The sequence below is a fragment of the Impatiens glandulifera genome, chromosome 1, assembly GCF_907164915.1.
Source record: "Impatiens glandulifera chromosome 1, dImpGla2.1, whole genome shotgun sequence".
NCBI lineage: Eukaryota > Viridiplantae > Streptophyta > Magnoliopsida > Ericales > Balsaminaceae > Impatiens > Impatiens glandulifera.
In genome coordinates, this window is record NC_061862.1 from 67,900,726 (window position 1) to 67,926,593 (window position 25,868).

At 25.5% G+C, this 25,868-nt stretch overlaps 1 protein-coding gene across 1 annotated transcript in view; it reads right to left on the reverse strand.

Moving 5' to 3' along the window:
• LOC124918798 (succinate dehydrogenase subunit 7B, mitochondrial-like) overlaps positions 1 to 25,868 on the reverse strand; it is a 45,046-nt gene that overhangs the window by 4,921 nt on the left and 14,257 nt on the right. Inside the window, exon 3 of the mRNA XM_047458846.1 lies at positions 573 to 675. Within this exon, the coding sequence (XP_047314802.1) occupies positions 573 to 675 (103 nt within the window). The remainder of the gene's footprint in view (positions 1 to 572; positions 676 to 25,868) is intronic.

The following is a 25,868-nucleotide window of genomic DNA, read 5'->3' on the forward strand; positions in this document are numbered from 1 at the left end:
ACGAGACTACCCTTATCGTCACCCATGGCTTCTTTGATAAACACACTGATTTCCTCACAAAACACTCGTGTTTAGTTTTAGGTATATGGCTCTGATACCAATCTGTAGTATTCAGAAATAAAATGTAGTAATTTGATTGATAAGAGATTTGGCTTAAATAGCCTTACAGCCTAAAACTAAGTCAACAAATGAAAAACATAAAAATAGGATAAACTAAGTCAGCCTAAAAACAAGGCACGTCAAAGGAAATAAAATAAACTAGGCTACTGCTAACTGCTATTTCTTCAACATCTAAAACATAAAACAGCAACAAGGGAAAGTTATTCAGAACAGTATAAAGGATATAAAGTTTAAATTTTCACTAGCAAAATAACAAAAAGGATGCTGATAGGGTTGCAGAATAAAACAAATAGAGATCAAATTTGTAAATGTTCAAAGGCAACTCAGACTGTAAGGAAGAACACATTAGTTTGGCAGCTCAAGGAAGGAGTAGATATGTTGGACTCTCATTAATATTTTCAGACTTGTTGAAACAAACAATATGTCAAAGTACAGTCAAAATAGAAGCTTACCAGCCACAACAACTATGGTGAGAACATCCCCTATTCGTTTGATTCTGCGAACACCTGTCTTATGTGACTTGAACCGACTTAGGACTGGGTCTTCAGCTAAGAGCTTCATTGTAAAAAGACAGTTATTAACAGATCATGTCATTTTTAACACACCAAAGAAGAGTAAGTTCAAATCTAAACATTATATGATTTATATCATATTTAACCCACACATGTCAATTTATCATGATATTCCAGTTAAGAAAATATAAGATATGAGATCTTTAGTAGCTAGTCTGCTTTCATGTAATGTCATTTTGTAGTGTGGCCAAAATTTCCAACTTGAAATAAGGAGAGTATTATATAGGAAGGGTCAATAAATTTGACCAATGCATTGGTTTTTCCCTGGAAATCTTATCTAATGGACATGCCCTGTTTCACTTTCTATTGTTGGACATGCCCTCAACAATTTAATATATTATCAAGAGGAAGCCTTTGGTTTGAAACTTTAAGAACATGTATCTCCCTCAAATTAGATTAATGGAGATTAAATAAACTTACAGAAAGAGCACCACGGAGATTTAAGTGATATAGATTAAAATACAGAAAAGGTCATCTGACGATTGATTAGAAAATAGCTACAAGAAGCAGGCCTAAAATTTAGCTATGCATGACTAATTCGGCCTAAAATTCATTGATACGAATCAAATAATGAAGAAGGATCAACAAATATTGGATCAATTACATTTCAAACAAATGAGAAAGCATAGAACATATATGTGACCAAACGAGGAGAAATTCATATAAACTATGAGTGTCCAATAAATATTTTATTTTTTATTTATTTGTATTTTTTAATGTTCAAAACTTGTATTACCTTGTATTAAGGATTCCAACTTCAATTTAAGTTGTTCTAAGTAGGAATTGATTTCCTCACCTTTTAATTTCTTATGAATCATTTTTGTCACTTAAACTACCTTAGTGAATTAGTATTCAAATAAATAATAATTTCTTTTATAACTTAGTTAGTGTCTGGATTAAAATAATAAAATAAAAAAGAGTCTAAAAATAAATAATTTGATTTTGAGAGAGTTAACTAAATTATATTAAAATAATGATACTTCATGAAAAATCCATATATAATATTTATAAAATAAAATAAAATATGGGCCAGTAGTAATTGAAATAAACAGCGATGGGTATGAGATGCAATGAGCTGTACTCCAAAGAATCAAAACCTATTATATACCTTTTTTTTATAAGGGTTGAATTTAAATAATTTTAAATTAATTTTGTTTATATTAAAGTGAGTTATTTAAAAAAAATAAAAATAAAAATATAGAGACAACACTATTTTATTTATTTGAATCAAATTATTCATAGAAAGAATAAATGAAAAATGATAGGTAATATAAGTACAATCATATAAGTACCATCTATATACTTAGGTAGTGTTTTGTATGATGTATTAATTATATAGATATAAGTTATAAAGGGTATAAATTATAAAGAGGTATTAGAATGTATAAATTATATAAGTTATTAGTGTTTAATTGGAGTAAAAAATATGTATAAATTGTATATGTTTTATTATTTTGTGTTTGGTTGGTGGTATAAGAAAGTAGTAAAAAGTGTAAAAAACTATTTTATTCTTATATTTTTTAAAATTAATTTTAATGTTTATTATTTAGTTTCATAAATAAACTATATAGTTATAAGGTGTATTAATTAATAATAATAATTATTATTATTTATATAATTAATTATAAATATTATTTATTAATAATGAAATACACTATTAATTTAAAATTTAATTTTATATATGACTTATTTTTTAATTAAAATTATTATTAATTTTATATAATCATTATATTTAATTATGTATACAAATTATTACATTAAAAAAATTTATACTTAAAAATAATATAATTTTGTTTACAGAAATAAAAATATATATTTGCTAAAAAAGTAAATAAAAATATTTAATTGTGTATTTATTATTATTATTTAAATTTGAAAATTAAACAGATAAATTTAAATTAATATTTAGATATAATTTATTAATATTACTATAATTTAAAATATAATGAAAAATTTTAAATTTTAATAATCTTATAAAATCAGGGGTAAAAGGAGAATATTAAGTTTATAATTATTTATGTAACCTTGTAACTGATGTAGATAGGTATAATATTATACCCTTATAAGGTATAAGTTATACCTAATTTATACTTTTTATATAAATATATAATAACCAAACAATCCTTTTAATTTACTATAAATATAAATATACTTTATCTACGGGGTTGTAACCCCTACCAAACACGTAATCAAGAAGATTAGTCACATCTATTTATATCTACTTTCAATTTATTTTTATTCATCAATTTAATAGAAATTTGTCAAAATTATAGAGCAATTAGAATTTTTTTTTGTTCCATAAAAAGTGTGACCGGTAGATCATGGTTTATTTATACCAAATGCTTAGTGGCAAGATGCGATATACACTTTTTATATACAAATGATTATTCATATTTTGTGATTGATATTTAATATTTAAATAGTCACAAAATATTTAAAAAATGTAAAGTTGATTCGTTTAGTCGAATATAGAGTTTTAATATAAAAATTTTATTAAGCTCGGATATAGGAAGGCCGACTCCGAGTTTTTGGCTGAGAGCTATCACAGCCCGGTAGAAAAAAATATCGATATATATATATTTTTTTTGCCCTAAGTCTATTTAAAAAAAAAATTAATTTATAAAATATAAATTTTAGTGAGATTTAAACTTATAATCAAAGTTGTTATCTTACCTCACTAAATTTCAATACTTTTATTTTTAAAAATATAATAAATTTAACTAAAATCCTCTATAGAGTATAAAGTAGGGCTACAAATGAGCTGAGCCGAGCTCAAGCTTATTGGAGCTCGAGCTCGACTCGATTAAGTATTTATTAGCTCGACTCGAACTCGAGCTCGAACGAGCTTATAAATTTGAGCTCGAGTTCGACTCGACTATATTACCCAAAAGCTCGACTCGACTCGAAAGCTTGAACTAAAATTGAATTATATATAATAGATAAATATTTTTATATATTTTTTTATATTATATATATTACATACTTTTATTATATATAATATATTAACGTTTTTTTAATCTTTTTCAATATTATATACAATATATTCAATATTACATTCTAAGTAATTATTTTTATTATATATATATATATATATATATATTAATATATTTTTTTATTTTTTAATATTATATATAACATATTAGTTATTATATCCCTAATATTTATTTTTATTATATATAATATATTAATCTTTATTTATCTCTTTCAATATTATTTATAATATACTTTTATATATATATATATATATATAATATATTAACATTTATTTTTATCATAAATCCCTAATATTGTTTGTCTATTTTTTTTCTATCCTCAATCAATTGAAAATCAGTATTTTTATATTTATTCAACTCTATCTATATAAACATAAGTTTCTCTTGATACATGAAGAAATTATATAAAAGCAAAAACAATAAGTTAAAACAAATTTAATTATCAATAACTATAAAATAAGTTAAAACAAATTTAATTACCAATTTTGTAAATTAATGAGATGTGAAGATCGAAGAAAGAAGAAGAAAAAGAAGAGTAAAAGAAATTGTGAAAACTGAATAAGAAGTATATAAAAACAAAGAAGAAAAGATAAAGTGACGAACTAAAAAATAAGAAGAAGAATAACTAAAGAATAAGAAGAAAAACTAAAGAAGAAGAGTAACTGATGAAGATGATGAAGAGTAACTTGAAGAACAAGGGTAATGATGATGAAGAAGATGAAGAGTAACTAATGAAGAAGAAGAAATGAGAGTGATGAAGAAGATGAAGAGTAACCGATGAATAAGAAGACGGTAGAATATTGATGAAAAGAAGAGATGAAGAGTGACGGTAGAATATGATGAATGAACTATATATATTAGAAATTAGGGTTTTACTTTAAGGATTATGAGCCTTCATATTGGGCTTTCAAAGAGAGTGAAATAAAAAAAAATATATTGTGTAAAATTTTAATATTAAATTAATAAAAATTATTTAATTATTTTGAGGCTCGAAAAAGCTCGACAAGCCATCGAGCAAGCTTTATATAGGCTCGAGTTCGACTCGAATAATAAACGAGTCGGCTCGAGCTCGACTCGAACTCGGTCAAAGTCAAGTTCAAGTCGAGCTTTGACCGAGCAGCTTGCGAGCGGCTCACGAGCGGCTTGACTCATTTGCAGCCCTAGTATAAAGTGAGTTGTCTTACATCGAGGGCTTGTCGGGCTTATCCTAGCCCTAGATATAGGTTAATCAAAATAACCGAATTAATTATGATTTGCACTCAAAATATATTATTTAATAAATAAATGTTACAAATATCTTAACTTAATTTTACGTTTTGTTTAATAAAAATATTATTTGAAATTGTTATTATATTATTTATTTTAGTTTAATTAGTTGTTTTAAAATTATTTTAACAAATATTAAAAAAGATAAAAATATGTTTGATAATATAATTAAAAATTAATGAGTTTGATATAATTAATCGTAATACATACACTATTAGAGCATCTCAATAATAGTTGTGGTTTCTAAAACAATAAAGATTAAGAATTCAATTCTCATTTAAAAACATTGTAAATGAAAGTAAAAATCATGATAAAACGGTGGATTAAATTTAAATTTATTTTATTAAAATGTAACAATATGAACCTCTCAAAATGGAGCATTGCTTATAAATTAAAGTTGATAGAGAATATATAATTGACTTAGGAAAAAAATTTATAATTATAACATTTTTATTGTCAATTTTAGTTTATTATTATTTTCTAAATTGACTTTATATTTAATTAAATAAATAAATAATAATATGTAACTAATATTTTTTTAAGTAAAAAATTGATTTTAAATGTCTTGATCACAAATGTTTGAATATAGCCCAATACATGGCCCGTGGATCAAAGCCTTAATTATATATGTGCAAATTAAACAACATCGTCCGTTATATTGGGCCGGTCCGGTGGACTAAGGTCTTACCACTTTTTTTTTTTTTTTTTTTTTAACAAAATAGAGTATAAATATCCACTAAATTCGCTCAGAAATTACTCAACAATAATATTGAGTCTATTTGATTATAAAATAATATAATTTTTTAATCCCAATTTTAAGTGATCAAAATATTAATATCTTATATTTGTATGAAATTAAACTTTGTTCTCAAAAACAATTTATAAGGAGTCTTTTGAGTATTTTAAAATAAAATTAAATTAATTAGGATTTCAAATGGGCAAAATTTATAGAGCGAATCAAGAAAGAAATAAAACAACTTAAATAGAATGAATTCACACTCTTCAAGAAATTTTGTGAAATATGTGTAATAACTTAGGTATTTCATTATTTATTATTTCAAATTCACATGTACCATTAGCAAAAATATATATATATATATATATATATATATATATTATTTTTTATTGTTATAATATTATATATTTCAAAATAATTTATTGGGTAAAAAATTTAATTTATTAAAAAAAATATTATACAAAAAATAGATATTATAATATTTAATCTAAAAAAAATAGATACAAATATTATACAAATAATTTTTATTTTGATAACTTTTAAATTGTATTTAAAATAAAAATTAAAAAATAAATATTAATTTTCATAAATGTCTAATGATCAAAAGTTTTTTAAAATTTTATATGTATGAAAAATGATAGAGAACAGGATAAATGATGACAAGAAAATATAAAAAAATGATGTGTCATTATTGAAAATTTAAATTTTTTATTTTTTATTAAATTTTCATTTAACTATTCTCTACTTTGTTGTTATTATTTTCCTGTTCTATATATTAATAAAATAATATTTTTAACTAATATATATATATATATTTTTAATGAGAAATATAAGAAAAAACTCTATATACATTCATTATTATTATTATATTATATTATATTATATTATATTATATTATATTATATTATATTATATTATATCATATCAAGATATTAATAATAATATATATTTAAATAAATTATTTTTAATGTATTTTTTTATAAAAAAAAAAAAAAGAAATTAGTTGTAAAAATTTTGAATCAACTATATATTAACATCCCGCTGAGAGCCGTTAGAGAGACTGAAAGATAATATACCTCTAAGCCAGAATATCGCTACTAAGAATTGAAATCGAATTCTTTCTCTTCCTGCGATGTTTCGATCTGATGAATTCTCTCATTTAACATATAACATTATAAAAGAAAAATCAAAAATCAGCATGACATTTAATGTATTTGACTATTAAAACATATTAAATATTTGGAAATGAATATATTTTTTACCATTAAACTAGTTTATAAAAAAAATTATATTAAAAAATCAAAATAATTTATTTTATTATATATGAGATATATGATTAAACTAGATAAAAAAATTTAGTTGAAAATTAAATAGAAAAGGATTAGTTAATGATAAATTTTAAAATCAAGCTACATAAATTTATTTGGACATTAATTTAGGGTTTAATTGATTTTAATTTTTAACTAAATAATTTGTTTTTGGTAACGCATATTTTTTTTTTATAAATATAAGTAAATATTGAATCATCTACAAAATAAAATAATATATTTATCATTAAAAAGAATATATTTAATTTTTAACTATATATATATATATATATATATATATATATATATATATATATATATATATATACATTTAAAAAGAAACCAAGGAAATACGGTCTATTATATAACTTTTGTTCGGTAGGACATCATTTTAGAAATGGTTTGATATTGGTTTTACTTTTCTTTCTTTTTAGCTTTTTATATTTTTATTATATTTTATATTTTTTTATATATTTTAATATAATTAATTCTATTTCTTTTATCCAATAAGATTGTTTTTAAAAAAATATTAATAAAATTTCAAAAAAAATTCATGATCAAACAAGCTTTAAGAGGTTGTTTAAAGTTGAATTATTTTATTTTTAATATCTAATTTTTATAATATTTAATTACTCAATTTACCAATTAAAATAATTTTATTTCCATTTCATTTAAATTTACATTTTAATTCAAATATAAAATGTATAGACTATATAGTATTTTAACCAATTAAAAAAATATATTTTCATCAGATAATTATCTTTCTTAAAACAAAAACCTAAAAATAATAATCATCAATATTTTAAATTGAATGAGAATAATTAAGTGGAGCTGAAGTTCCAAATATTCGAACTTTCAATAGTTGACAATTTGCCTTAATCATCGTATAATATAATTTTGAAAAAAAATATTACACTAAATCAAGTTAGTTTGTATTATTTTAATGTTTGTTGAATGAAGCATGTATATCATGTATTACTTTTCATTTATTTCATTTTATTATATTTTAATTTTAATTTGGTTTGTTAAAAATTATTTCAATATATAATTTATCTAATTATTTAAATAATTCATAATCTTATCACATATAATAATTTCGTATCAATTAAATTAATTAATTTAGAAATAAATTAATTAAAATATCTTATATATATTTTTAAATATTTTTTTTAATCAAAAACTTAATTTTTCATAATCTAATATTAAGCAATATTATTTAAATAACTAAAATACTAACAAAATTTTATAGTTTTAAATTTAACTGAGAATTTGTATCATGACAACTTCTTATAAAGACTAAATTTTGATTTAAAACAAATATAAATTTAAATTTTCGAAAAATTTAAAAAATGATAACAACTAAATTTTGATTGAAAAACAAATATAAATTTGAATCTTGGAAAAATTTAAAAAATAATAACAATAATAATTATCAATGTATAATACAGAAAAATAAATTACTTTTAAGATTGTAAAAAAATAAAATATTAGTTTTATTTTTTTCTCATTCATTAATGTGAGAACATATATAAAATATACAACAAATCACTGTAAGGATCTAATACTAATACTAATACTAGTATTATGAAAGTGATTGCAAGCAGGTAATAAATGTAAACAAAAATATATTAATACAACATTATTTTTTTGCTAAATAAAAAATACAAAGACCAATATGTGCGTTCATATGTGCGTTCTTTGACAATGAAAGGAGCTCTTTTGCACATGGCAATTATAAGGGCTTGTTTGATTTGGTTTGGATAGTGACTGAAAAAATTTTATTTTTGAAAAACATCATATTTAGTTTTTTATTTCTTTTATTTTCATTTATTTTTTATTTATTTACAAACATGCATTTTTATAAAAATAAAAAAATTAGTTATTTGAACGGAAACAAACAAATAAAACTAATACAACATGAATTTTTATTATTATTTATTTTTAGAATGATTTATATAATTTTATAAGTAGGGAGAATAATTTGTATTTGAACTTACTTCGTTTTGTATAAATAAATCTAAATATTATTATTGATCAAAGTTCAAATTGACCTGAAATAAGTGAAATATTTTGAATATTAATGGAATAATTTAATTTTACTTTTTACAATAGGTATTGAATAAAATATCAAAATAATATAAGTTAATTTTGTATTAAATATGATTTATTCATACATGGAGAGATGGAATTAAGACTACATTAGGTTATTCATAAAACACACTTATAATATTTGTTTATTCAAAAAAATTGATGTTGATTTCGTTTATTATTTTGTATATAAATATTTATTTTTTTATATTTTACCTAAGATTTGTAACATTTTCTTACTTTTGTATCAAGATTTAGACTCTAAAGTTAAATTAAAATAAAATATTATATTATAATATGCTTACTAAAACATAATTGAGATGACCTATATATTGAAATATAGTCAAATATAAATTTATCAGTTATATTTTTGCAAACAATTATAATATGTAAGTGTGTAACACCTACATGTAGTGAGCAGGAATAAATCTTGATTAAAAAATAATAATTTATCAATTCATAATACATGGGAGTAATAATAATAATAATTAATATTTATGGAGTTTAATTAAATAGGAACATTATAAAATAATTGTTTCTTTATAATTGTGAGAACAATAATTATATAGCAGCAAATATATATAAAATTTTAATACTACTATTAAAAAAAATGATTGCTAGTTTTATTTTTGTTAAATATTTTGGATCATTCGACTAAATATAAATTTTAATTTATTTGACAATTCAGAAAGCTAGGCTTGTAAGAGCAAATATCACTTTCTATCTCCCTATATTAAATTCTACACAATTATTTAAATATGTTTATTATAATCATCAATAATATTTTAAACTTTTCTATTATTTACCTATCTTTTAGTTTAATAAAATGTAATAAATGAATACCTAGATTATTATTCTTTGATATATATATATTTTTTCTTCTAATAGCCTATTTGTTTTATCATCAATAATTTAAATTAGTCATATAATTATTTATTTATATTTTTTTTGTAAGTATTAAATAAAATGTATTTAAATAATTAACTCAAATTGTTTCAAATAACCATTTTATTTTAATAAAAGTTTCAAATATACTTCCAACAACCTTAAAGTCATCATACTTTTTAAACAAAATTGACAAACTATGATACAAAATGCATTTTTATAAAAAATCAAGAAAAAGAAAAACAAATTGACAAATTATGATACAAACATGCATTCTTATTTTTATTTACAAACATGCATTTTTATATAAAAATAACTAATTCAATATGATACTAATCAAATAAAACTAGCTAATAATATAACATGAAAAACAAGTTTATTTTATTTTTAGAATAATATTATTATTATTTTTTAATAAAAATTCATTAACATACTTTAAAAACATAAAAATAAGCCTAAAGCTAACAATGCTATTTGAACAAAAAGAAAAGAGAAAATGGTGTATATATGTATAAGAAAATTGTTTAAAATTTGTAGCAATATCACTTATGTACATAATTAAAAGGGATAATTTGAAGCTTGTTTGATATTTGATTTATAAGAAAATTTTAATTGGTAAAAAAAGTATTGTTTAATAAAAAAAAAATAATTGAGATTTGATAAATTGAATTATTAAAAATTTATTTGAAAATTTTCCAAACGTTAAGAAATCATATTGTTTGATTGATTTATAATTATTTACGTTTTTGTTAATTTGATGTAGTGAAAGAAAGAAAAAAAAACAAAACTAAACAAAACCTCTTGTTTGATTGATTTATAGAAATATAGGTAGAAGAAAAACAAAACAAAAGAAGAAGGAGAAGGAGGAGAAGGAGAAGGAGAAGGAGAAGGATGAGTACAAGAGGGAGGAGTAGAAGAAGGAGGAGAAGAAAGAGAGAAGGAAGAAGGAAGAAGGAAGGAGGAAGGAGGAAGGAGGAAGGAGGAAGGAGGAAGGAGGAAGGAGGAGGAGGAGGAGGAAGAGGAAGAGGAAGAGGAAGAGGAAGAGGAAGAGGAAGAGGAGGATAAGGATAAGGAGAAGGAGAAGGAGAAGGAGAAGGAGAAGGAGAAGGAGAAGGAGAAAGAGAAGAAGAAGGAGGAGAAGAAGGATGAGAAGAAGGAAGAGGAGGAGAAGAAGGAAGAGGAAGAGAACACGGCAACTAGATGGGCCAACATCTTCAGCATCACCACGACCATTCTTCCTGTGGTTGGCACAATTATCTCCGATACCTTTCTTGGCCATTTCCAAACCATCATATCTGAATCTTGTTTTACACTATCGGTAATTAAGTCACACTCTACTAACTAATATTATAAGAATTTTAAAAAAGGAAAAGATGCCTAATCATGATGATTTAATTGAAAATTACACTTTATATAGTTTTCAATACTTTATCTTATTGATACCTTGTCCCTAACTAGCTAGTCTTTTCATTATGGGTCTAATTTAATTTTATCATCAACATATAATATATATATATATTATATATATATAATGAGAAATGATTAGGTGAAGGAATTTGGTGAGGGAATTTGATGAGGGAATGACGTGGCATAATCTTATTCGCTGAAAAAATCAAATAATTTCTCTTTTTTCTCTCTTTCCTCTCACTTTTACATTTTCCAACCAATGAAGGTGATGCCATGTCATTCCCTCACCAAATTCCCTTACTAAATTCCCTCACTCTATCACTCCTCATATATAATATATATATATTATATATATATATTATATAATATATATATATATATATAATAAACATGACTACAATTTAAATGATGATCATTAAGTACTTTTTCAAGAGTGATTAGGAGATTTCCATAATGAAGAAGGAAGGAGAGGAAGAAGGAGAGGAAGAAGGAGAGGAAGAAGGAGAAGGAGAAGGAGAAGGAGAATGAGAAGAATGAGGAGAAGGAGAAGGAAAAAGAGAAGAAGAAGGAGGGGAGAATGAGGAGAAGGAGAAGAAGAAGGAGAAGAAGAAGGAGAAGGAGAAGGAGAAGGAGAAGGAGAAGGAGAAGAAGGAAAATAAGAATAAGAAGAAGGAGAAGATGAGGAGAAGATGAGGAGAAGGAAGAAGTAAGAAGTAAGAAGTAAGAAGGAAGAAGGAAGGAGGAGAAGGAGGAGAAGAAGAAGGGGAGGAAGAAGGAGGAGAGGAAGAAGGAGGAGAAGAAAATGAGAAGAGGAAGAGGAAGAAGGAGAAGGAGAAGGAGAAGGAGAAGGAGAAGAATAATAAGAAAGAGGAGAAGAAGAAGGAGAAGGAGGAGAAGGTATCGGCACAATTATCTCCGATACATTTCTTGGTCGTTTCCGAACCATCATATCTGAATCTTATTTTACACTATCGGTAATTAAGTCACACTCTACTAACTAAGATTATAAGAATTTTAAAAAAGGGAAAGATGCCTAATTATGATGATCTAATTGAAAATTACACTTTATATAGTTTTCAATACTTTATCTTATGGATATCTTGTTCCTAACTAGCTAGTCTTTTCATTATGGGTCTAATTTAATTTTATCATCAACATATAATATATATATATATATATATAATAAACATGACTATAATTTAAATGATCATTAAGTCCTTTTTCAAGAGCAATTGGGTGATTTTTATAATGAAGAAGGAAAAAGAGGAAGAAGAAGAGGAAAAAAAGAGGGAGAAGGAGAAGGAAAAAGAGAAAGAGAAGAAGGAGGGGGGTGGAGAATGAGGAGAAAAAGGAGAAGGAGAAGGAGAAGGAGAAGGAGAAGAAGAAGATGGAGAAGAAGAAGATGGAGAAGATGGAGAAGAAGGAGAGGAAGAAGAAGGAGAAGATGAGGAAGAGGAAGAAGGAAGAAAGAAGAATGAAGGAGGAAGGAGGAGGAGAATGAGAATGAGAATGAGAATGAGAAGGAGAATGAGAAGGAGAAGGAGAAGGAGAAGGAGAAGGAGAAGGAGAAGGAGAAGGAGAAGGAGAAGAATGAGGAGAGGGAGAATGAGGAGAAGAAGAAGGAGGAGAAGATGAAGGAGGAGAAGATGAGGAAGAGGAAGAAGGAAGAAGGAGAAGAAGGAGAAGAAGAAGAAGGAGAAGAAGAAGAAGGAGGAGAAGGAGGAGAAGGTATCGACGCAATTATCTCCAATACATTTCTTGGCCGTTTCCGAACCATCATATCTGGATCTTATTTTACACTATCGGTAATTAAGTCACACTCTACTAACTAAGATTTTAAGAATTTTAAAAAAGGGAAAGATGGCTAATCATGATGACCTAATTGAAAATTACACTTTATATAGTTTTCAATACTTTATCTTATGGATACCTTGTCCCTAACGAATTAAGACCAGATGGAACGCCATCCAATCCTTGGAAGTTGAAAAGAATTGAAGAAATAGAGGAAGTCAAAAGCCTCATTCAGATGTCTCCTTTCCTTCTCACTGCCATTTTCTTCTTCGTCCCATCCTTGCTCGTTAACATTTTCCTCGTCCCTCAAGCGATGAGGATGAATTGTCACAGCATTTCCTTAACAATTCTTATGATAATTCTCTCAAACACTCCTCTCATCATATCTTCTATGACAGCCATGGTATATGATCGCCTTGTTATTCGATTGGTCGGTAGGTTGACTTGTTTTCGAAGGGGTGTCACACTCCTTCATATGATCGGAGCTGGGGTGGGATTTGTTTTTCTATCCATGGCGGTCGCCGGAACAGTTGAGGGTTTGTCGAGTGCATCGGCATTGGCACTTGGGGGGGCCGTAGGGATTTCACCGATATCTGTGTTTTGGGTGATACCACAGCTCGTCCTTATCGGCATTGGTAATGCTCTCAGAATAATTGGTTTGATTAAATTTTTTTATCAAGAGTGTCCGGAGAGCATGGGGAGCCATTCGATTTCACTAGTTTACTTGAGTCAATCTGTTGCGTTATGCGTCAACGTGGGACTCCTCGAAGCATATAAGGAGTGGTTATCCGGACAGGAATCCTTACACATCGATTATCTTTATCTATTGTTAGCCGCTATAGTGGCTATCAATATGATCATTTATTATTGTGTGTCCGTTCGATACCAGTATCGGAATCCCCCCGAGGATGATGGCCACGATGTTTCAGGTATCGAACTTCATGAGATTATAGATATCCACGACGCTACAGATATCGTTGGCCGATCTAGTCACGGTCAGGATGAGAGAAATGTGATTACTAGTGATATCGACGGTGATCATGGGTTCGATGAGGCTGAGGCGGAGACAGAGGCGGTCGGTGATCATGAATACGGGGTGGTGTTGGATGGTGATATGATTCAGAGTATGGATTATCAGGTGGTAGAGGAGTACGTTATTCAAGATCATCATCCGAAAGGTATTTTTGTTATTTGTTATCTGTTTTTATGTTATGTATTTAACTTAGGTTTTAGTCAACTGTGGTAGGCTACATTTATGTATAATTTCATATTTGCTGAAATCCTAGTTAAGTGGTTAGTGATGGCTCTAATACAGGTTGATGAATCACTATAATATTTATAGATGCAGCTGAATCCCTATTATTAATATGACCATGTAGCTTTTGTTTCTTTTATCATATAGATCTCATGGGTGTTTAAACTGTAAAAGTTTGATGTATGAATGCTTATAATATGATTCTTCACAAATTTGGAGAGAAACTATATACTCTGGGCGTCACATCTGAATGAAATAGCGAAATCAATCGAGGTTGCTCAGGGTGATGTATTTCTAGAGGAGCTAAACAACTGACCAAAACAAGGCATTACATATGATCATCCACTTAGATAGAACTTTCATCCCCTGTACTCATAATTAAAACCCATCCTGTTTATGAGTAGTTGGGTTTGAACTTATGGAGGATAAATGTCATCCATTCACCCAACATCCAACCTAGGCTACAGGGTACTCTTCTCGAACTAGTATAAATTATAAAGAGGTATTAAAATGTATAAATTATATAAGTTATTATTGTTTGGTTGGGAGTAAAAAATATGTATAAGTTGTATATGTTTTATTATTTTGTGTTTGATTGGTGGTATAAGAAAGTAGTAAAAAGTGTAAAAGACTATTTTACCATTATATTTTTTAAAATTAATTTTAATGTTTATTATTTAGTTTCATAAATAAACTATATAGTTATAAGGTGTATTAATTAATAATAATAATAATTTATATAATTAATTATAAATATTATTTATTAATAATGAAATACAATATTAATTTAAAATTTAATTTTATATATGACTTATTTTTTAATTAAAATTATTATTAATTTTATATAATCATTATATTTAATTATGTATACAAATTATTACATTAAAAAATTTTATACTTAAAAATAATATAATTTTGTTTATAGATAAAAATATATATTTACTAAAAAAATAAATAAAATATTTAATTGTATATTTATTATTATTATTTAAATTTGAAAATTAAACAGATAAATTTAAATTAATATTTAGATATAATTTATTAATATTACTATAATTTAAAATATAATGAAAAATTTTAAATTTTAATAATCTTATAAAATCAGGGGTAAAAGAAGAATATTAAGTTTATAATTATTTATGTAACCTTGTAACTTGATGTATATAAGTTATACCTAATTTATAATGTTTATATAAATATATAATAACCAAACAATCCTTTTAATTTACTATAAATATAAATATACTTTATCTACGGGTTATAACCCTACCAAATGTAATCAAGAAGATTAGTCACATCTATTTATCTTTACTTTCAATTTTTTTTATTTTTATTCGTCAATTTAATAGAAATTTGTCAAAATTATAGAGCAATTAGAATTTTTTTTGTTCCATAAAAAGTGTGACCGGTAGATCCTGGTTTATTTAAACCAAATGCTTAGTGGCAAGATGTGATATACACTTTTTATATACAAATGATTATTTGTATTTTGTGATTGATATTTAATATTAAAATAGTCACAAAATATTTAAAAAACGTAGAGTTGATTCGTTTAGTCGAATATAAAGTTTTAATATAAAAATATTATTAAACTTGGATATAGGAAGGCCGACTCCGAGTTTTGGGCTGAGAGCTATCACAGCCCGGTAGAAAAAAATATGGATATATTTTTTTTTTGTTGCCCTAAGTCTATTTAAAAAAAAATTAATTTATAAAATATAAATTTTAGTGAGATTTGAACTTATAACCAAAGTTGTTATCTTACCTCACTAAATTTCAATATTTTTATTTTTAAAAATAAAATAAATTTAACTAAAATCCTCTATAGAGTATAGAGTGAGTTGTCTTACATAGGGGCTTGTCGGGTTTATCCTAGCCCTAGATATAGGTTAATCAAAATAACCGAATTAATTATGATTTGCACTCAAAATATATTATTTAATAAATAAATGTTACAAATATCTTAACTTAATTTTACGTTTTGTTTAATAAAAATATTATTTGAAATTGTTATTATATTATTTATTTTAGTTTAATTAGTTGTTTTAAAATTATTTTAACAAATATTAAAAAAGATAAAAATATGTTTGATAATATAATTAAAAATTGATGAGTTTGATATAATTAATCGTAATACACTATTAGAGCATCTCAATAATAGGTGTGGTTTCTAAAACAATAAAGATTAAGAATTCAATTCTCATTTAAAAACATTGTAAATGAAAGTAAAAGTCATGATAAAACGGTGGATTAAATTTAAATTTATTTTATTAAAATGTAACAACATGAACCTATCAAAATGTAGCATTGCTTATAAATTAAAGTTGATAGAGAATATATAATTGACTTAGGAAAAAAATTTATAATTATAACATTTTTATTGTCAATTTTAGTTTATTATTATTTTCTAAATTAACTTTATATTTAATTAAATAAATAAATAATAATATGTAACTAATATTTTTTTAAGTAAAAAATTGATTTTAAATGTCTTGATCACAAATGTTTGAATATAGCCCAATACATGGCCCGTGGATCAAAGCCTAAATTATATATGTGCAAATTAAACAACATCGTCCGTTATATTGGGCCGGTCCGGTGGACTAAGGTCTTACCACTTTTTTTTTTTTATTTCTTTCTTTTTAACAAAATAGAGTATAAATATCCACTAAATTCGCTCAGAAATTACTCAACAATAATATTGAGTCTATTTGATTATAAAATAATAAAATTTTTTAATCCCAATTTTAAGTGATCAAAATGTCAATATCTTATATTTGTATGAAATTAAACTTTGTTCTAAAAAACAATTTATTAGGAGTCTTTTGAGTATTTTAAAATAAAAAAAATTAATTAGGATTTTAAATGGGCAAAATTTATAGAGCAAATCAAGAAAGAAATAAAACAACTTAAATAGAATGAATTTACATTACCCTGCTCTTCAAGAAATTTTGTGAAATATGCGTAATAACTTAGTTATTTCATTATTTATTATTTCAAATTCACATGTACCATTAGTATATATATATATATATATATATTATTTTTTATTGTTATAATATTATATATTTCAAAATCATTTATTGGGTAAAAAGTTTAATTTATTAAAAAAAAATATTATACAAAAAAATAGATATTATAATATTTAATCTAAAAAAAATAGATAAAAATATTATATAAATAATTTTTATTTTTGATAACTTTTAAATAGTATATAAAATAAAAATTAAAAATTAAATATTAATTTTCAAAAATGTCTAATGATCAAAGTTTTTTAAAATTTTATATATATGAAAAATGATACAGAACAGGATAAATAATGATAAGAAAATATAGTAAAATGATGTATCATTATTGAAAATTTAAAATTTTTATTTTTTATTAAATTGTCATTTCTCATATATATATATATATATATATATATATATATATATATATATATATATATATATATATATATATATATATTAATAAAATAACATTTTTAACTAATATATATATATATATATTTAAGAGGTTGTTTAAAATTGAATTATTTTATTTTTAATATCTAATTTTTATAATATTTAATTACTCAATTTACCAATTAAAATAATTTTATTTCTATTTCATTTAAATTTACATTTTAATTCAAGTATAATATGTATAGACTATATAGTATTTTAATCAATTAAAAATATATATTTTCATCAGATAATTATCTTTCTTAAAACAAAAACTTAAAAATAATAATCATCAATATTTTAAATTGAATGAGAATAATTAAGTGGAGCTGAAGTTCCAAATATTTATCCTTCTTTCAATGGTTGACAATTTGCCTTAATCACCGTATAATATAATTTTGGAAAAAAATATTACACTAAATCAAGTTTGTTGAATGAAGCATGTATATCATGTATTACTTTTCATTTATTTTATTTTATTATATTTTAATTTTAATTTGGTTTGTTAAAAATATTTCAATATATAATTTATCTAATTATTTAAATAATTCATAATCTTATCATATATTAATTTCGTATCAATTAAATTAATTAATTTATAAATAAATTAATTAAAATATCTTATATATATTTTTAAATATTTTTTTATCAAAAACTTAATTTTTCATAATCTAATATTAAGCCATATTATTTAAATAACTGAAATCCTAACAAAATCTTATAGTTTTAAATTTAACTGAGATTTTGTATCATGACAACTTATAAAGACTAAATTTTGATTGAAAAACAAATATAAATTTGAATCTTCAAAAAATTTAAAAAATGATAACTAAATTTTGATTGAAAAACAAATATAAATTTGAATCTTGGAAAATTTTAAAAATGATAACAATAATAATTATCAATGTATAATACAGAAAAATAAATTACTTTTAAGATTGTAAAAATATAAAATATTAGTTTTATTTTTCTTCTCATTCATTAATGTGAGAACATATATAAAATATACAACAAATCACTATAAAGATCTAATACATTATGAAAGTGATTGCAAACAGATAATAAATGTAAACAAAAATATATTAATACAATATTATTTTTTTCTAAATAAAAAATACAAAGACCAATATGTGCGTTCTTTGACAATGAAAGGAGCTCTTTTGCACATGGCAATTATAAGGGCTTGTTTGATTTGGTTTGGATAGTGACTGAAAAAATTTTATTTTTGAAAAACATCATATTTAGTTTTTCATTTCTTTTATTTTTATTTATTTTTTTATTTATTTACAAACATGCATTTTTATAAAAATAAAAAATAAAAAAAATAGTTGTTTGAACGGAAACAAACAAATAAAACTAATACAACATGAATTTTTATTATTATTTATTTTTAGAATGATTTATATAATTTTATAAGTGGGGAGAATAATTTGTATTTGAACTTACTTCGTTTTGTATAAATAAATTCAAATATTATTATTGATCAAAGTTCAAATTGACCTGAAACAAGTGAAATATTTTGAATATTAATGGAATAATTTAATTTTACTTTTTACAATAGGTATTGAATAAAATATCAAAATAATATAAGTTAACTTTTGTATTAAATATGATTTATTCATACATGGAGAGATGGAATTAAGACTACATTAGGTTCTTCATAAAACACACTTATAATATTTGTTTATTCAAAAAAATTGATGTTGATTTCGTTTATTATTTTGTATATAAATATTTTTTTTATATTTTACCTAAGATTTGTAACATTTTCTTACTTTTGTATTAAGATTTAGACTCTAAAATTAAATTAAATAAAATATTATATTATAATATGCTTACTAAAACATAATTGAGATGACCTATATATTGAAATATAGTCAAATATAAATTTATCAGTTATATTTTTGCAAATAATTATAATATGTAAGTGTGTAACACCTATACATATAGTGAGCAGGAATAAATCTTGATTAAAAATTAATAATTTATCAATTCATAATACATGGGAGTAATAATAATAATAATTAATATTTATGGAGTTTAATTAAATAGGAACATTATAAAATAATTGTTTCGTTATAATCGTGAGAACAATAATTATATAGCAGCAAATATATATAAAATTTTAATACTACTATTGATTGTTAGTTTTATTTTTGTTAAATATTTTGGATCATTCGACTAAATATAAATTTTAATTTATTTGACAATTCAGAAAGCTAGGCTTATAAGAGCAAATATCACTTTCTATCTCCCTATATTAAACTCTACACAATTATTTAAATATGTTTATTATAATCTTCAATAATATTTTAAACTTTTCTATTATTTACCTATCTTTTAGTTTAATAAAATATAATAAATGAATACCTAGATTATTATTCTTTGATATATATATATATATATATATATATATATATATATATATATATATATATATATATATATATATATATATATATATATATATATATATATATATATTTTCTTCTAATAGCCTATTTGTTTTATCATCAATAATTTAAATTAGTCATATAATTATTTATTTATATTTTTTTGTAAGTATTAAATAAAATGTATTTAAATAAATAATCCAAATTGTTTCAAATAACCATTTTATTTTAATAAAAGTTTCAAATATACTTCCAACAACCTTAACCTTAAGGTCATCATACTTTTTAAAACAAAATTGAAAAATTATGATACAAAATGCATTTTTATAAAAAACAAGAAAAAGAAAAACAAATTGACAAATTATGATACAAACATGCATTTTTATTTTATTTACAAACATGCATTTTTATATAAAAAAAACTAATTCAATATGATACTAATCAAATAAAACTAGCTAATAATATAACATGAAAAACAAGTTTATTTTATTTTTAGAATAATATTATTTTTATTTTTTAATAAAAATTCATTAACACACTTTAAAAACATAAAAATAAGCCTAAAGCTAACAATGCTATTTGAACAAAAGAAAAGGGAAAATGGTGTATATATATATAAGAAAATTGTTTAAAATTTGTAGCAATATCACTTATGTACATAACTAAAAGGGATAATTTGAATCTTGTTTGATATTTGATTTATAAGAAAATTTTAATTGGTAAAAAAAGTATTGTTTAATAAAAAAAAATTAATTGAGATTTGATAAACTGAATTATTAAAAATTTATTTGAAAATTTTCCAAACGTTAAGAAATCATCTTGTTTGATTAATTTATAATTATTTACGTTTTTGTTAATTTGATGTAGTGAGAGAAAGAAAGAAAAACAAAACCTCTTGTTTGATTGATTTATAGAAATAACAAAAGAAGGAGGAGAAGTAGAAGAAGGAGAGGAAGAAGAAAGAGAGGAAAAAGGAAGAAGAAGGAAGAGAAGAAGAGGAAGGAGGAGAAGATGAGGAAGGGATTTGGAAGAGAAAGAGAAAGAGAAAGAGGAAGAGAAAAAGGAAGGAGGAAGAAAGAGGAGTAGAAGGAGAAAGAAGGAGAAGAAGAAGGAGAAAGAGGAGGAGAAGAAGGAAGAAGGAGGAGGAGGAGGAGAAGGAGAAGGAGAAGGGGAAGGAGAAGGAGGAGAAGAAGGAGGAGAAGAGGAAGAGGAAGAAGGAAGAAGGAAGAGAAGGAGAAGGAGAAGAAGGAGAAGAATGAGATGGAGGAGGAGAAGGAGGAGAGGAGAAGGAGGAGAGGAGAAGGAGGAGAGGAAAAGGAGGAGAGAAGAAAGAAAGGAAGAAAGGAAGAAGGAGGAGAAGAAGAAGGAAGAAGAAGGAGAAGAAGGAGGAGAAGAAGGAGAGGAAGAAGAAGGAGAGGAAAAAGGAAGAGGAAGAGGAAGAGGAAGAGGAAGAGGAAGAGGAAGAGGAAGAGGAAGAGGAAGAGGAAGAGGAAGAGGAAGAGGAAGAGGAAGAGGAAGAGGAAGAAGGAAGAAGGAGGAGGAGGAGGAGAAGGAGAAGGAGAAGGAGAAGGAGAAGGAGAAGGAGAAGAAGAAGAAAGAAAGGAAGAAAGGAAGAAGGAGGAGAAGAAGGAAGAAGGAAGAAGGAAGGAGAACACAACAACTAGATGGGCCAACATCTTCTGAATCACCACCACCCTTCTTCCCGTGATCGGCGCAATTATCTCCGATACCTTTCTTGGCCGTTTCCGAACCATCATATCTGGATACTGTTTTACACTATCGGTAATTAAGTCAGACTCTACTAACTAAGATTATAAGAATTTTAAAAAAGGGAAAGATGTCTCATCATGATGATCTAATTGAAAATTACACTTTATATAGTTTTCAATACTTTATCTTATGGATACCTCGTCCCTAACTAGTTAGTCTTTTCATTATGGGTCTAATTTAATTTTATCATCAACATATAAGATATATATATATATATATATATAATATATATATAATATATATATATATATAATATATATAAGATATATATATATATATAAAATAAACATGACTATAATTTAAATGATGATCATTAAGTCCTTTTTCAAGAGCAATTGGGAGATTTCCATATTTAATTAAGTCCTTTTTCTAGAGCTTGAGAGATTTCCATGTTTAATTAAATCATTTTTCAAGAGCTTGAGAGATTTCCATGTTTAATTATATTACTTATCATTATAAATGTATCTATACGTATAGGTTATATAATATAATTAACTCTTTTTCAACAACTAATTAATTACATTTCCATGCATTTTCACACGTATTAATGACGACGTCTTTTAGACACGTATTTGTTTTACATTAAATTATATTTAAAATAATTAGCAACTAGATCATGAATTTGATAATTAAAATTAGTTTAAATTTTGTGTGTTACACCATATATACATATATATTATATTTAATTGTCGCAGGGAATGATATTGTTGGTTCTATCCACCTCAGTTCCCCAACTCCACCCTCTTCCATGCAAGGGTGGACATAATGATGACAACGGGATAGACTCATGCAGTGGGCCTACACTTCTACATCTCCGAGTTCTTCAATTTGGACTCGGGTTAATTGTCATTGGTTCTGCCGGAATAAGGGCATGTTGTTTCCTGTTTGGTTTGGATCAGTTCGAATGCAGAACCGGTGACGGTAAAAGAAATATAAGCGCCTACTTCAACTGGAACTTTGCTGTTTGGTCACTTGTATCAACCATCGGAACAACTGTCATTGTACACCTACAAAATAGTGGTAGTTTGACAGTGGGTTTCATTATACCCACCATCTTAATGTTTTTATCTATAGTATTTTTCTTAATGGGAGAAAAATACTATACGCATACAAAACAAAGAGGTGGTGTCTTCAAGGGGTTTGTCCAAGTATTATGTGCAACCTCTCTAAAACGGAAACTAATAATGTTTTCTACGGGCCACTACGATACTCCGTCGCCCGTGGAAGGAAATACAAAGGCACCGCAACTTTCAGATTACTTGAGGTACGTAAAAAAATATATAATGTTAACTTACAAAAAATATTTATTTATTATATACAACATGATTTATGATATTACAAAAAAGATTTGCACCAAAATCAATAATATGTGACAACTTAAATACTATATTTAATTATTTGACTAATTATAATTTATATTATTTCTATCAGGTTTCTTAACAAGGCATCAATCATTCGAGAGGACGACGAATTAAGGCCAGATGGAACGTCGTCCTATCCTTCGAAGTTAAAGAGAATTGAAGAAATAGAGGAAGTCAAAAGCCTCATTCAAATGTCTCATTTCCTTCTCACTGTCATTTTCTTCTTCGTCCCATCCTTGCTCATTAACATTTTCCTCGTCCCTCAAGCGATGAGGATGAATTGTCACGGAATTTCCTTAACAATTCTCATGATAATTCTCTCAAACACTCCTCTCACCATATCTTCTATGACACCCATGGTATATGATCGCGTTGTTATTCGATTGGTTGGTAGGTTGAGTTGTTTTTGAAGGGGTGTCACACTCCTTCAAATGATTGGGGCTGGAGTGGGACTTGTTTTTTTATCCATGGCGGTCACCGAAATAGTTGAGTGTGTGTCGAGTGCATCGGTATTGGCACTTGGGGGGACCGTAGGGATTTCACCGATATATGTATTTTGGCTGACACCACATCTCGTCCTTATCGGCATTGGTAATGCTCTCGGAATAATTGGTCTAATTAAATTTTTTTATCAAGAGTGTTCGGAGAGCATGGGGAGCCATTCGATTTCACTAGTTTATTTGAGTCAAGCCATTGCGTTATGCATCAACGTGGGACTCCTCGAAGCATATAAGGAGTGGTTATCCGGACAAGAATCCTTACACATCGATTATCTTTATCTATTGCTAGCCGCTATAGCGGCTATCAATATGATCATTTATTACTGTGTGTCCGTCCGATACCAGTATCGGAATCCCCCCGAGGATGATGGCCATGATGTTTCAGGTATCGAACTTCATGAGATTATAGATATCCACGACGCTACAGATACCGAGGGTCGATCTAGTCACGGTCAGGATGAGAGAAATGTCTTTGCTAGTGATATTGACGGTGATCATGGGTACGATGAGGCTGAGGCGGAGACAGAGGTGGTCGGTGATCATGAATACGGGGTGGTGTTGGATGGTGATATGATTCAGAGCATGGATTATCAGGTGGTAGAGGAGTACGTTATTCAAGATCATCATACCAAAGGTGTTTTTGTTATTTGTTATATGTTTTTATGTTATGTATTTAACTTATTTTATTGATAGGTTTTAGTCAACTATGGTACGCTACATTTATGTATAATTTCATATTTGCTGAGATCCTAGTTTAGTGGTTACTGATGGCTCTAACACAGGTTGATGAATCACTATTATTTATAGATGCAGCTGAATCCTTATAATTAAATCCTAAAACTGATAGCCTCCAATCCAGTTTAGAACTCATACTGATGAAATAGATTGTTCCATTAAACATGAGGTTACAACTGTTTTCCAAATGAAATGGACAAGCATGCATGTTTATAAAGTTCGCTCACGGATAAATACTACATTGGAGAGGCAAATTAAGAAGGGGAAATCCAGCCTCCTCTACGATGAAACTGTTAACAGAGTCGAAGAGCTCTTTTCTTTTCTTTTATGAAGTGGTTGAGTTCATTTTTTTTTTCTTGCTACCCTTCTGCTCCATATGAAAGAATGCGGTCACACTGTCTCTAAGACAAGGCTTGTCAACTATGGATGTCAGATATGAGAACTGATTCATGATTACATAATCTTTTTGGTTGTATCCAGAATAACAGGCTATGGAAACAATTGTATTATGGAATTCCATACATGTTAATAATAATAAGGAAACATTGTAGAAAGAAATCTCGCATTAAATTAATTGAATTCCAGTTGGAAGCTGTCTGAAATACAAATGCAAATGCTCAATTGCCCGAGTAGTAACTAAAGGCTTTTGAGGATAGTAGAGAACATAGGCTAGTGTATATCCTACATACATACAACAGGAAATTAAACTAACTCAGTTGAAAAATAAAACAACACAATATTGTTTGGCATCAATCAATGAATTATTTAACAACAACAATCTACCATTAGAACTTGGTAATTGGTGACATATATTCCCATTGTTAATATGATAGACTGAAAATTAATATGACTACTCACAAGAACCAATATTAATGTTTGTAACAACTCATTCAACGAGTTACGTGGCCAATCAGTAAATATAAATTGAGCCAATAGTATTTTGGTTAGTTGTTAACCATCTTCTATCCAATTTAGCATGCTTGTTTCTTTCATTATATTATCGTTAATCAATTTAAGATGAATGATTTTAGTTATAAAAGAACATCTATCAAGAGCTGTTCTAGTTATCACAAATTCGACTTTACATGATGCAAAATGTTTTAAAGGTTGGAAGGAAGGGCCAATCAAACTATGCTTTCAGAATTTAAAAAGGAGATAGATAACCAACTAAAGATTTATCCCTCGTATCATTTGTTCTGATAGATTTATTATTCTACCTTGTATCTTTTTATATACACCATGGAAT